This window comes from Neophocaena asiaeorientalis, unplaced genomic scaffold (assembly GCF_003031525.2).
Source record: "Neophocaena asiaeorientalis asiaeorientalis breed wild unplaced genomic scaffold, Neophocaena_asiaeorientalis_V1.1 scaffold123, whole genome shotgun sequence".
Classification (NCBI taxonomy): domain Eukaryota; kingdom Metazoa; phylum Chordata; class Mammalia; order Artiodactyla; family Phocoenidae; genus Neophocaena; species Neophocaena asiaeorientalis.
The window spans coordinates 4,754,177-4,768,595 of record NW_020173666.1 but is presented as its reverse complement, the minus strand read 5'-3'; the positions used below and the strand labels follow the sequence as shown (position 1 = coordinate 4,768,595).

At 45.0% G+C, this 14,419-nt stretch overlaps 1 protein-coding gene across 2 annotated transcripts in view; it reads right to left on the bottom strand.

Moving 5' to 3' along the window:
• The window catches only part of UST (uronyl 2-sulfotransferase), a 298,078-nt gene extending 283,688 nt beyond the window's left edge, over window positions 1-14,390 (bottom strand). For both annotated transcript variants that reach the window (XM_024748054.1, XM_024748053.1), the window contains exon 1: window positions 13,994-14,390. In XM_024748054.1, coding sequence (XP_024603822.1) covers window positions 13,994-14,246 — 253 coding nt within the window. In that variant the 5' untranslated portion in view covers window positions 14,247-14,390. The remainder of the gene's footprint in view (window positions 1-13,993) is intronic.
• Window positions 14,391-14,419: the final 29 nt, after the last annotated feature.

Here is a 14,419-nt window from a genome sequence, read left to right as displayed (position 1 = left end):
AGATCTAATCCCTGCTTCTACTCTCCTCCTGTGGCTTCCCAGACAGCCCTGCTCATCACTCTTTACATTTATCCTAAGTCCTTCTCTGCCCCTCCTAGTAGAACGCAGCCCCCCAGGGGCAGGGACAGAGTTATTAGTCACACTACTTCCAGCACCCAGTGCATAACTGGAGTTTGATGAACGTTTGTTGAAGGAATAAACTTGATTAGGTAGAAGAGATGACAGAGAGAAGCCAAATGGGAAGGAGGGCAGGCATATGAAAACAATAGGAAAACTCATGTTCTCTGATCCTTTAAGTCTCATTGATGTGAAACTTCAATGAAGTGTAAGCCTCGTGGGGAAGACTTACTCTGAAATTAACAAAAAGTCACCTATCATTCCAACAAGGTGGCCGGGAAATATCTGGCGAAAGGGAGCTGTGTTTTGAAACAGCAATGCATTATGCCATAAAAGAAACGAAACACAAAAGTAGAAGCCTGCCCAATAACCAAAGTATGTTCTAGTAGGTTCTCCCTATCCAAGCTAGGGAGCACACCTAAGAATGTGCCCACACCCACACTTTCTATGCCAGAGTGCAGGTCACAAACAGAGTGGCACCACCGTAACTGTGCACACTTCAAGACGCAGGCTCATGAAACCTACACACCTCTCCCCAGCCATAAGGAACAGGAGAGCAAGACACAAGAAGGTCTGAATCAAGCCTTGTCTAAATGCATTTGAAAAGTTCACCATCAAGCTACAAACTCATGAGACTGGAAATGTTATCACTAAATGGTAGCTGTAGGTGTCCTTTGCCCAGGTGAAGAGAGCAATGAAAAGATAGAGATTATGGCTGCTAACACATATTTCTTTCTCCCTCCCTTTATATCTGGGAACCTCTTCATCTCACAACGGGACTAGAAGAACATGACCACAAACCTTTCAGACTCCGTAAGGCCTCAGATCTCCGCCGGGCAAGCAAAGAGCAGCCTTCTGAGCTGGGAAAAGCACGAGCAAGAAAATAATACGACCTCAATCCAGTCATCTGCTAAAGCAAACTAAAGACACTGCACCATTTGGCTTTCATGTTTATGGAGCTTTCCAGAATCCGTTTCTCCATTCTTACCTCCTTGTCTTACGTAGCTCTTAGTTAGAGAGCGGCTTCTAAGGAGGGACCCTGGAGAGCACACACACATTTTCAGGAGGAACCAACATTAACCCCACACGGCTTAAACTGGCATCACACGCAGAGTTTATGTCAACATCCTCCTCCCCCAGGCAGGTCTACCACACCGGAACTCCTCACTCGACCTGCTAAGAGGCGACCACACCACAATTCCCGGGCCAGTCTGGCGAGACTGGAGATGCAGGTGTGCCCCAGCCTCGCCTCCTGACTCAGCCCTGCCTTGGATTCTCCGCCAATCATCACTTTCTGTTTTCTTCCCCACTATAGTAAAAATAACTTCCTCTTCAAGCGTCTAAATCTGTATGTGACTTTACACACTTTTTTTGGCACATCGTTGGTTGAATTTTGACACTAAAGCAGAATGAAGTCGCGAAAAATCTGCAATCACATTTCTGTAAAACTCCAACCAGATGAGTCAGTTCCACTGTTCTCTGGAATACTGAGAAAACACTTCCAGGCAAGATGCTGCATTCTAAGCACCACATCAGTTCCTCCTGTCCTCTGCTTCTTACAGACTCAGCAAAGTCTCAGGGATGGAAGGAAGCAGAGCGGAATGCACGGTGCTATTTGCTGTAAACTGGAAGTGGCTTGCGGGCTGTGCTTCTGAGCGAGGAGAAGGGCATCTCAGGGGGCAGACCATCCAACACAACTGTGGCACCAAGGACTCGGGAAATCTTGTATTTAGGACCTGAGACAGAGCTCCAGAGAGCTGCACGCCCTCACCTCCCACCCCCCCGCTCCAGTCACCTGCCATGACTACGGAACAGAACAGGGGTGGATGTGGCACAGTCATTTCAAAAGAAGACAGTTTAGAAGAGAGTCACTTCTGATACTCCTCCCCATAAAGGAGGCTCACAAACCAAGGGAACTGGAGAATTCCTCAGTTCTACAGGCCACTGAAGGGCCACACAGACAGAGGAAAGTGATTAAGATGCATAAGGGAATGAAAATCATTTCATCTTTTTTCTTTTTTTTTTTTTTTTTTTTTTTTTTGCGGTACGCGGGCCTCTCACTGTCGCGGCCTCTTCCGCCGCGGAGCACAGGCTCCAGATGCGCAGGCGCAGAGGCCATGGCCCACAGGCCCAGCCACTCCATGGCATGTGGGATCCTCCCGGACCGGGACACGAACCCGTGTCCCCTGCATCGGCAGGCGGACTCTCAAACACTGCGCCACCAGGGAAGCCCCGTTTCATCTTTTCATGTGCTTATTGGTCAGTTGTGTTTGCTCTTCTGTGAATTGCCTGCTCCTATTCTTCGCCCGTTTATCTCATGAATTCTCCTTCTCTTATTGACTTATTGATCTTTTACATATCTGCATACTAATCCCATTTTCTAGAGAAACATCTGTCTCCAATCTGAGTCTTTCTGCTTTGTTTATGGGATGTTATTGTTCAGAAGGTTTCGCTTTTATGTTGTTCTTTTTTTCATTTACTGTTTGTGCTTTCTGCATCTGAAAGTAACTTCAGATGAGGAACTACTGGAAGATAGATCTGTTTTTCTGGACAAGATTTATGGCGGGGGCATTACGGTCACCTTCATAGCTTCAATTTTCTGAAAGAGGGTGAAGTCCAACAGACTATTCTATGTAGCTCCCAGAAGAACTAGCAGAAGTAGAGAGAAGCCACAAAGAAGTAGCCTGCCACACTGCGCGAACTCCCTCAGCCACTGGAGCTGTCCACAATGGAATGGGACGACCAGCAGTAGGCAGCTGGGCCAAGACTGTGAGAATCCTCTTTGAAAACACAGCTTTCTTATCCCTACTTGCTTTCCTTCTTTCTTCCTATCACAATTATACGCTGAATTCTGGAGATCCATGACTTACTCTGCTTCCTCTCTCTCTTTGCCTTCCTAAGGACATTCTGCTTCCCACAATTTCTGAAGCAAGATCCTCTCCTTATCGTCCAGATAGGCTGGGGCAAACTGGTGATGGGGGCAGGGATGGGGAGTGCTGCTAATTTTAATTAAGATCAAAACAAAACAAAACGAAACAATGATTAAGACTTGGAAAATGATGTCCTGAAATGTTTTGGCATATTCTACTTGCCTTGGTCCCTTGACTACTGAAACCTTTAAATAAACGTTTGGCTCCAAAGGAAATAGTTTCAGTTGTTACAGTTAAATGGCTTCTTAGCTCTTTCAGCACATGGTTTTAAAGTAGGTAGGACCTTAGAAAGCGCCTAATTCAGTCATTCTAAAGAAAAAAGGGGCACCATCACCTAGAGAGCTTCTTTAAAAAACCCCAGAGCCACAACCATTCTCCCTTTCCTGGCCACTGGGACATATTCCCAGATAGACCATCAAGACCACATGGAAACACTGCTGCTGATGAGGGAGGGTCCCAGGAAAGAAAAACAATTGAGAATCCCGGACCTAATCAACCGTCTTCATTTTGGAGGCAAAGAAACATGAGCTTAGGAGGCTCGTGTGACTTAACAGCACTGACCCCTGAACTATTTGCGGACTCCCTCCAGACCCAGGTCCGCCGGCCCTGCCAGCCACTCGCACAGCTTTGCGTGACAGTTTTGCTTCTCCAGTGAGAAGGTATTTGTGTCAAGCAGCCCACGTGTCAAAACAGGAAACTCTGTGTTGGAGCTGCAAGGTCACGGTTTCCCTAGACAAAATTCAACTTTCTATCAAATAATGTAAGATCCCATTTGTTTTCAAGTTCTCAAGGAATTGGGTAACCATCCACACCAGATAGTAACGGCCCTGTGGCTCTGGCCCCTACACTCATCCGTGGCTGGGCAGGTGAAGGCAACGTGAAGAAGCAGAGAACGGAAAACAGAAGCAAGTTCCCCAGCCTTCTGACAAAGAAACGATCCGCTACTTTGGTTCTCTGCTCTTGCCCTGACTTCCAATGGAAGGGAAATGGGAACCAGAGAAAAACCAGTGCCAGGCTACCGGACGCGGTAGTTCCATCACAAGTGGGAGAAGCTCTAGCAGCAGTCCCAGTGTATGCCTGACACTGTGATCGTTTGAAAGGGTCTGATTCACGTGGATCACCAGTCCAGTCCTAGAACGGCTGGCAACCCCAGAGAGTGCGCTGTACAACACCCTCTGTACAACTACTTTTCTTTTGTGAATGCGGGGAGGGGGGGAAACATGTGGATAAATTCAAAACAGAGGAAAGCAGGCTGTGCAAAGAATACGTTTTTTAAAGATTGTTTCCAGGAGGCAGAAGAGAGGATGAGAAGCAGAAAGGTTTGTGTGTAAAGTTAACAGGGCAAATGACTGGAGCTTATCAGCTGTTGAAGAGCCCTCACCAGTTTGAGGGTGAGGGTGACAAGATAAGCCACAAAAATGCTGATTCAGTCATTTCATATTTCTTGGGTAGAATGGTGCTTTCAAATGGAAGCAAACCATGAATGAATTTGCATACTCCACTAGTATGTGTGTTTGTGCAAGTGTGTGTGTGCACGGGTGTGTGGGCCAAAAGAAAAGGGGATCTGAGAGAAGCAAAGAATAAGGTGAGAAAATTGGCATTTGCTGAAATCAAATGCCATGCCTTGAGTCAGATTAAGTACTTTATAAAATAGCAATTATTAATCCCATCGTATAGACTAAAACATCTAAGGTTCGGAGAAGTTAAGAGAATCTCCCAAGTTCTCCCAGCTAATAAGTGGTAGCACAGTGATCACACCCAGACCTCTGCTCTAAAACCTGTGCTCTTTCTAGTATTGGATGCTTCTGGCCCACAGAAAGCTTTCGATGAATATTTTCTGAGTGACTGAACAAAGGGGTTTATATGTCTCAGAATACTCTCATTTTTATTTTCATTAGGACTGTGAAAGTCATATGCACTGAGCTAGAAAAACATCAATGGTGTTTCCAGAAATGCATTACAGCTTAATGTAAATGGTTATTTAAATCATCTATCAATGAATGAACTAAGAATTACTCAATCGAGGCCATGACTTAAGGTTATTTCCATATCATTCATTAAACAAGGGTCAATGGGTTCGTGCATTGAGCCTTAATCTTATAATCTATCTGCCATTCTAGGTTAAAATCTGCTCAGTCACTGTTTCAAAAACCACATCATCTTATGGTCTCATCTCCTTAAAGAGTCAAATTCATGCTTGAAACGTACTAGCTAATTTAGCACAAATTGCTACCTAAGGAAGATGTTGACTTAGAGCAAGAGATAAACTGCTATTCTGCAAACTCCCAAAACTGGTTCAGGGTTCAGGAAAATGACAAGAAACAAGAAGTTTGAATTCTAGTATGCACCCAAATCTCTAGGCTGACCTCAGGCATTCTTAATTACAGGGAAAGCTCTATAAATGTAAGTCCAAATCCCCACAGGTAAGAGGTAGACAATTATCCCTGTGCACAGAAGGAAATGTTTATAGAAGTATATGTCATAGTGGTTTTAACATCTTTGCTTGCAGCATATGCTTCAAACAGCCAGAAAGGGATGGGTTGTAGAATCAACTGGCTTGAGTCTTTCCTGGCACACTGCACCACGGTCTCTACTTAAAATAAGGGCAAAACAAAGCAGAATATGGAACCCTAGTAAAGAATAGTCTGCTTAGGGCTTCCCTGGTGGCGCAGTGGTTGAGAGTCCACCTGCCGATGCAGGGGACGCGGGTTCGTGCCCCGGTCCGGGAAGATCCCACATGCCGCGGAGCGGCTGGGCCCGTGAGCCATGGCTGCTGAGCCTGCGCGTCCAGAGCCTGTGCTCCGCAACGGGAGAGGCCACAACAGTGAGAGGCCCGCGTACCGCAAAAAAAAAAAAAAAGAAAAGAAAAGAATAGTCTGCTTAGCAAATATATTGAATCAACAGACACTTCCTAAGGGTTCCTGTGGGTTACCCAGCAGAGGTGCCACAGTAGAGATGGAAAGTATTTGAAGAGCTTCCTCCTTTCAAGGAGCTTGCCCCACAAGTTATCACAATACAAGGTAGAATGTCAAAACTTCAAAAGTGATCATGAAATAAATACTACAGGAGTTCAGAGGTCATCACTGAAATTTGAGCTTCCTTAACTATCAGCAAAGAGGCAATAGCAGAAGCAAAGGCAGGTAGTGAGGCAAGAAAAATGAGCCAGTGGCTAGCTTTGGGAAAGTACAGACAACCGCTATAAAACCTGAGATAGATGGAGAGGTGCAGCATACCCTCAACACTAAACTGCTGTCTGTCCCTGATAATTTTAATATGAGAGTGTCACAAATTATTCAAATTGAGTCTCTTTCCAGAAGGCATGGAATTGACTGTACTTATTTTAAAGCTTCTTATTTTGATAATATATATTTTAAAACCTACTGAAAATTTCTAACACTTTTGGAAAAAACAACTTCTTCCTAAAAGTTCCTAACTTATTTTACTAATTTACTGAAGGACTATATATTTGTCCTGTATATTATACCACAGTGTGAATAAAAATGAATTGCATATGAATTCCAATTTTCTCAAGATTTCCTTGGTAGCCTCATAGTAGAGTATATAAGGAACATAACGTACCCAAATGCTTCCCCCCGCTGAGCTCATCAGCTCCTTTCTAGTGAACAAACACAAAGACAGAATACTCGTATCCATTGTACTATAGTCTGCTGCTCAAGACTGACTCCACTCATATTCCACATATAAGTCACAATAATCTTTGTGACATCTGTAAAATAGTTAAGTGCTACCTATTCATGAATATTCATACGTTAGAGCTAAATGCAAAGTGTTTACTATTCAAAGTCATCCATAACTGTAAGACCCCCAAGATTCTTTTAAAGAGGTCTTTGGGTTCAATCGTTAGAAATTTATTTAGGTTTTACTCTATACCCAGATACTGTACTTAAAACTCAAAACGAAAAAGACAACTTAGTTCAAAGATGGGCAAAGGGTGTGAACAGACATTTTTCCAAAGAAGATATATGAATGGCCAACAAGCACAGGAAAAGATATCCAACATCACTAATCATTAGGAAAATGCAAAAAAAAAAAAAAAAAAAAGCCACAATATGGTGCCACTTCACATCCATTAGGATGTCTACAGTCAAAATAATGGAAAAGAGCAAGTGTTGGTGAGGTTGTACAGAAACTGGAACTCTCGTACATTGCTGGTGGGGATTTGCAATGGTGCAGCCACTGTGGAAAACAGCTCGGCAGTTCCTCGATAAATTAAACATGGAATTACCATATGACCTAGCGATTCACTCCTGGGTATATACCTAAAAGAACAGAAAATACGTGTACATACAAAAACTTACACACAAAAGTTCACAGCAGCACTATGCACAGCAGCCAAAAGACAGAAACAACTGAAATGAGAAACAGATAAATGGATAAACAAAATGTGGTATATCCATACAATGGAATATTATTCAGCCATAAAAATGAACGAAGTACTGATACATGCTACAATATGAATGAACTTTGAAAACAATGTTCTAAGTAAAAGAAGCCAGTTACAAAAGGCCACATACTATATGATTTCATTTCTGTGAAATGTCCAGAAGAGGCAAATCTATAGAGACTGAAAATAGATTAGTTCCTAGGGCTTGGGGAGATGGAGGAATAGTGAAGGGATAACTAAGGGGAATGAGGTTTCTCTTTCTGGTGATGAAAATGTTCTAGAAGTGACTATCATAATAGTCTCCCTTACCTAGGTATATACAAAAAACAATTAAAAGCTATTAAACTATTAAAAACTTTAAGTGGGTGAAATGTATGGTTTGCGAATTATAGCTCAATAAAGCTATTTTAAAAATTAATAGCATAGAGCTTCCCTGGTGGTGCAGTGGTTAAGAATCCACCTGCCAATGCAGGGGACACAGGTTCAAGCCCTGGTCCGGGAAGAGCCCACATACCACGGAGCAACTAAGCCCGTGAGCCACAACTACTGAGCCTGCATGCCACAACTACTGAAGCCCGTGTGCCTAGAGCCTGTGCTCCACAACAGAGAAGCCACCGCGATGAAAAGCCCACACACCGCAACAAAGAGTAGCCCCGGCTCGCCACAACCAGAGGAAGCCCACGCGCAGCACGAAGACCCAATGCAGTGAAAAATAAATAAATAAATAATCTAATTAATTTTTTTAAATTATTCAAAAAAAATTAATAGCATATACTGAAATGTGCTTTGTTTGTAACGTTCTTGCACAATAGTTGCTACATTCTTTTGACTTTTGCAACTAAGGATTTTTGGTGAAATGCTACTGTTTCTGTCCCCATTTCTGACAAATAAAAGGATTTATGTATATCACTGTTTGCTTAAAGTTGAGTTTCTATAATAAAAATAAATATAGGTAAGACAAAATTTATTTGTGGTCAAGTCTCATTTCTTTCCAAAAAAAAAAAAAGCAAGTGACAATTCCTAATCATTCTAGCAGCTACAGTTGTCAAATAAGATGCCTTTTCACTGCCCATCACTGACCCCCTTCAGTACAGCTGCAAGGCAAGCTACAGTTTCTGCTCCTGCAGCTTCCCTGTAGGGAAGCAAAAGATACTCTTTCTTTGGGGACTCAAAAAGCTTGAGCACTTTCATTCTAGTTTCTCAAATACAAAACCAACTAGTGTTTTAAACCTGGACTGATGACAGGGAATTTGAAGAAAGACAGAATCCAGATAATACATATTTATCTGTATTTTAAAACAATTCATACTGAGACGAGTCTACGTTAAAAACAGTTTACAAGACAGAATGTTTTTCACTATTCATGCTGTGTGTTTACAGAACAGTCTGCCATAGCTGAATTCCATTTTCTGTCTTCTTCTAATACACTGCTACTGTGTCCCCAACCAACCCTATAAGATAAATTTGCAGCTATGAACAAGAATGTCATTTTCTTTTTATGTCAACAATTTCTATTGATAACATCATATTTTATGCATTCATTTCCTAGATTGCTGTCTGGGGCCTGGAGTACTATATTTAAACCATGCGTGATGTGCAGAAGGAAAATTAATTTGACTTTTAGGGTTTAGAGAAACTATTTTGTAACAGGTCTGGACCTCAATTTTCACATTTTCCTTTAAATTCATTTAAACTCAGAGAACTTCAATAAAGTTACATCTTTTTCTTTCATTTCTGACTCAAAATTGCCATGCTCATATATAATATACATATCAAGATTAGCAATTCTGGGCTTCCCTGGTGGAGCAGTGGTTGAGAGTCCGCCTGCCGATGCAGGGGACACGGGTTCGTGCCCCGGTCCGGGAAGATCCCACATGCCGCGGAGCGGCTGGGCCCGTGAGCCATGGCCACTGAGCCTGCGCGTCTGGAGCCTGTGCTCCGCAAACGGGAGAGGCCACAACAGTGAGAGGCCCGCGTACCGAAAAAAAAAAAAAAAAAAAGATTAGCAATTCTGAGAACTAAAGTAATATATCTCCATTTTAAATAGTATAATTTAAAAATGGAAAGGAAAGCCTATTAACTTGAGATCAATCTGACAGGTTTAGTCCCCATAAATGATAAATCACATACCCAAGTCCTGATAATAAATCATTAGAGTTTGCCGGTTGTACAGGATCAGTAGTAAGCCATCTGACTTATTCAGCTTACATCGATGTAACGAGTGTTATTCCAAGTTTTTGATATTTCCACAGCTCATAAGTAATGAGGCTACTGGCAGAGGCTGCATCATAATCTAATTTCTGCGGGAGATTTTATTTGATTTTGGTTGGTTTTCCATAGCAAGTCGAAGTCTGAATGCCACTTCAAAATAAATGAAATAATTTCACTGAACTGGAAAGACTATGGTCTCCAAGTTAAGTATAGCAATTTGCTCTATTCAGCTATTTATCCCATTGTGTGTTTTATGCTCTCCTCTCTCCACCTATTTCAAGGAGGAAAAGAATCAAGACAAGAGTTATGCCTGCATAACTTTCCTTTCCCTGACTTACTTACTTTCCTTTTTTTTTTTGTAATAAATCTGTTGCAGCAAAAAGCATCTTTAAAAAGAACAGACTTTGCCCTTCCCCAAACTGACTAGAAAAAAGAAGCTGTCTGACCCCTGTTCCTTGAGAAGAAAAAGCATCATTACTAACTCTTTTCCCTTTTTTTCTCCACACTATGCTTTCTGGTTGCCCCCCTTCACCTCATTCCGTGCATCTTCTAACCTCAGAAACTCGAAAGCCAGCTGGGGCTGCAGCTGTTGGCCGGTCCTTCCCTTGAAACAATGGGGCGTAAGCAGCAAAGCAGATGCATTTTTAAAAGCTGAAGTTTAAAAATGAAACCATGGGGCTTCCCTGGTGGCGCAGTGGTTGAGAATGTGGCTGCCAATGCAGGGGACACGGGTTCGAGACCTGGTCTGGGAAGATCCCACACGCCGCAGAGCAATTAGGCCCGTGAGCCACAACTACTGAGCCTGCGCGTCTGGAGCCTGTGCTCCGCAACTAGAGAGGCCGCGATAGAGAGAGGCCCGAGTGCCACGATGAAGAGCGACCCCTGCTTGCCACAACTAGAGAAAGCCCTCGCACAGAAACGAAGACCCAACACAGCCAAAAATAAATTAATTTTTTAAAAAATGAAACCATGTCCATCACTTTTTAAATATTTTATAAATCTCTTCTCTCTGTCATCCCCCCTCTTTCTCTCAAATACATAGGAAACTTTGTGAAAGCAACTGAAAGCAATTGCTTGTGAAAGCAACTCTAGAACAATGTTCTTGAACTTAAGCAGGCATCAGAATCATCTGGAAGACTTGCTAAAATGGATTCCTGGGTCCCACACCCAGACTCTTTCATTCTGTAGGTCTGGGATGAGACCTGAGAAGCTGCACTTGTAACAAGTGTCCAGGTGATGCTGATGCTGCAGGTCCAGGGACCGCACATTGAGAACTACCCACCTAGACAGTGAACGACTGCTAAAGAAAGAGAGAAAGAAATTAGGAATTTAAGACTTAATTTGATTCCAATTCACGTCACCTCCAGTTGTGTGGCTCTGGGAGAGTTCAGTTGCCTAGCACATGGAAGCAGCAACATGGAGATAAATACAGGAAGGTGGAGTCAAGGGCAGGCCAGCTGCTTGAATTATTTCCCTTCTCTGTTGGCCCCTCAAGATACTCAAAGTCTCAAGAAAAGGAAAGTGAAATTATGGAAATAAAAATAATCATTTTTTGCCAGTCGGCCCTTTAGATTTCCACTCGCATCTTGGCTCTATTTCCTTTTTCTCTCAAACTGCTTGTAGTGCTAACGCAATGGGTACTTGACTCAGCCGGATGTGGGTTCAAATCTTGCCTTACTTACTATGCGCCCCTCAGCAAGTCGGTGAACTTCGTTGCCCTCCCTTCTCCCATATCAAAAATGGGAATAACAGCTGCACCTACCTATAATATTGCTATGCTAATACAATTTCATCCTACATGTACACTGACTGGCACATACCCAATAAATATTAGCTTCTATCATAAATGGTCCTTTTTTTTTCCTGTGAGAATATTCAATATGTTAAACATCACACTACCTGTTTGATACAATAGGTGCAGTCATCACTTTGACAAATATTTATTTAGTAGCTACTATGTCACATGTAATATATTATACAAGTATATTAAAAATAATATCCTGTCAAGACAAATATTGCTATAAATATTACTTTGATTTGGAAAATTTTGACTTTATATGAACTTTTATTTAAGAAAAATACTTGCCTCCAAAATTGGCTACCTAGGAAAATTGAGAGGATGTGTTTACTAACCACAGTTTTGTTTTCACAGACACTAAAATAATAGAATGGAGGAAACAAGGGGAGAGTAATTCTGCAGATACCTTGGCCTTATTTTATTAAGGTATATTTTAGATCCTCTTAAAGACCACAAGCCTGCTTTTCCTGAAAATCATTATGTTTACATAACAAAACAACAGGGAAAAAATGTGGCCAAGGGTTTCCTATTTTCAGTTCACAATGATGTCATTTTTTAACCTGTTACATCAGTCAGAAACTCAATGGTGAGTTAGTAATAGGAGCAATATTCCATCCTTCAGTTCTTCCTGGTTCCCTGAGTGAATGCTGTGAATTCACCCTTCCAGCAAATAAGCCTCCAAATGTATCAGGCCTCATTTTTTGAAATATAGAATGAAAGCACACTAAATTCTGGATACCACACGTACTTGGTTGAATTTTCAAGAGGTTAACATGCTAGATGCTGCGGTTTCCTGACTTTAGCCTCACTACATGCCTTTGCTCCTTCCTCCTCCCAGGCTCCCCAGCCCCAAGAAGGGTATCAGAGCCATAACATTTTAAGAGCTGCGTGGAGGTGTCAGAGACAATCTGGTCCCGCCCAGGATTTTACCTATGGAAAAGTTGAGGCCCATGTGGTTCCAGTGCCCTGCCCAAAGCCAACTGCTCCTCAGGACACCACAGATGTCTTCCTTCCCTGTCCACTGTACTTTCCCTACATCACTTGCCTGCATATTTTGCTTTAAAAGAACCTCACCAAAGAATTCATTAGCAGAGTTTATCGAGAAAGGCCCCTGAGCTTCCAAATCACTTCCCTCCCTATGCCAGTTAACAGTGATTGTCGGTAATCGTAACAATTGTGACCTGTGTGGTACTAGCAGGAATCGGAGAGCCTATGAGGCTGTGAGACTTCCTAACACAGAACTCGAAAGAAGAGAGAGTTGACTCCTTAGCAAAAGTGCATATTACCCCAAACCCTCTAAGAAACCAGATATGTTTGGAAATCTACTTGGGCAATATTTTCCTTTAATTTTCCCTAAAGCATCTTAGAAAAACCGTAGTTCCCTAAAGTTTCTACTGAAAAAGAAGTGTAACTTTTAAAATCTGAGCTTCTCTACGTGGAAAAAAACATTATTTTATCTGCGTGTACATTTGAAAACGCTCTAACACATTTGTCACTTTGCTGAAGTGGTTTTTTCCTTCGAAAACGATCTGCTATCCAGACCTGTGGTTTCTGCGACGAAGGGATTTCTGTGGGTGAGGGTGGCAGCCTCCCGCCGCCGGAGTCGTTTGGCCCATGATGGTTCCAGCGCTCCGGGGGCTTCCCTTTGCGCCTTCGCTCCCGTCACGCAGATGCCGAAGTTTGCCGGGGGTTTAGGTTTATCCCCTTGGACGTTTGCGATTAGCTGAATCCCTCCCAGCCTCTCCCCCTCCGCCCCGGCCCCCCGCAAGACTTGTGAGAGATGTGCATCCTCCCTTAGCCAAGGCGCGCACCGGGGGCCTGGGGGGTACTTTCGCTGCGCCCTGGCACCGCTCTCCCCGCGCCCGGACCACCAAGCTGCGGGTCACGTCAGGGGACACTGCTGGCCAGGGTGACTCGCGCCCCGGACCCCGGCTCCCCGCGTCTCACTCGCTGAGGACAGTGGGGTGGGCAGGGGGTGTCCCAAGCACAGGGCAGCTCAGGGACAGCGTGGAGCCCGAAAACTGCCCCTGGGCCACCCAGGCCGGGGGGCAGGAGCTCTCGTGGGGCACAATTCACAGAACGGGCCGTGGGGAGGAGTCAATCCCACCCGCGCGACCCCGAGCACCGGACAGGACGGGACTGTGGTCGCTAATGCCATGGAGGGGCAGTCGCTGCCCCTTGTCTCTCCCCACTCTGCCAGGCTTGAATATACACACACTCGTACACACTCACTCACACGCCTGCACTCCGCCCAGAGGGGGTGGCGGAGGCGGGGGAAGGTATGCAGCGCCCAGCCCCGGGCTACCTGCCCGGCACATCAACCCCGCGGCGCCCCAGCCTAGGCGCAGACAGACTGACGCGCTGGAGGCAGCAGCAGCTCGGGGCCGCCGCACCGATGCTCGTCGGCGTCCCACCTGGGGAGCCTCGGGGAGGCGGCGGCGGGGGCAGCTCCAGAGTGCCCGGCGCACCCCACTCTCCCCTGCACAACTTCGAGCAGCGCGCGCCGCCCTCGCTCCCGTCTCCCTTCCTTACCCAAATACTGCCGCAGGTCGAGCAGAAAGCGCGGGGGTCCCCCGCCGAGCTGATAGAAGAGGGAGCCCAGGCAGAAGACCAGCAGGGTGGCCATGCAGAAACCGTAGTCCCGGAGGGAGAAGCGCAGGAGAGGCAGCAGGGAGACCCGGCGCTTCCAGCTGCCCAGGCCGGGAGGGGCGCCCCCCAGAGGGGCCCCATGGGGCCAGGGATCCGCGCCGCTGCCGGGATGCTGCTGCTGCTGCTTCTTCTTCATCGCCTGCTCCGCCGCCTTGCACAGCCTGCCCGTGCCAGGAAAAGGTCACCCATCCGCCTGCGAGGAGGAGAGCCCGGCCGGCCGGCTGCACATGGACAGGGCCGCGCCGAGGGCAGCCCGGGTGGGGGCGGGGAGGGGCCGAAGTTGCCGGGCTCAGGAGACTTTCCTGGCCA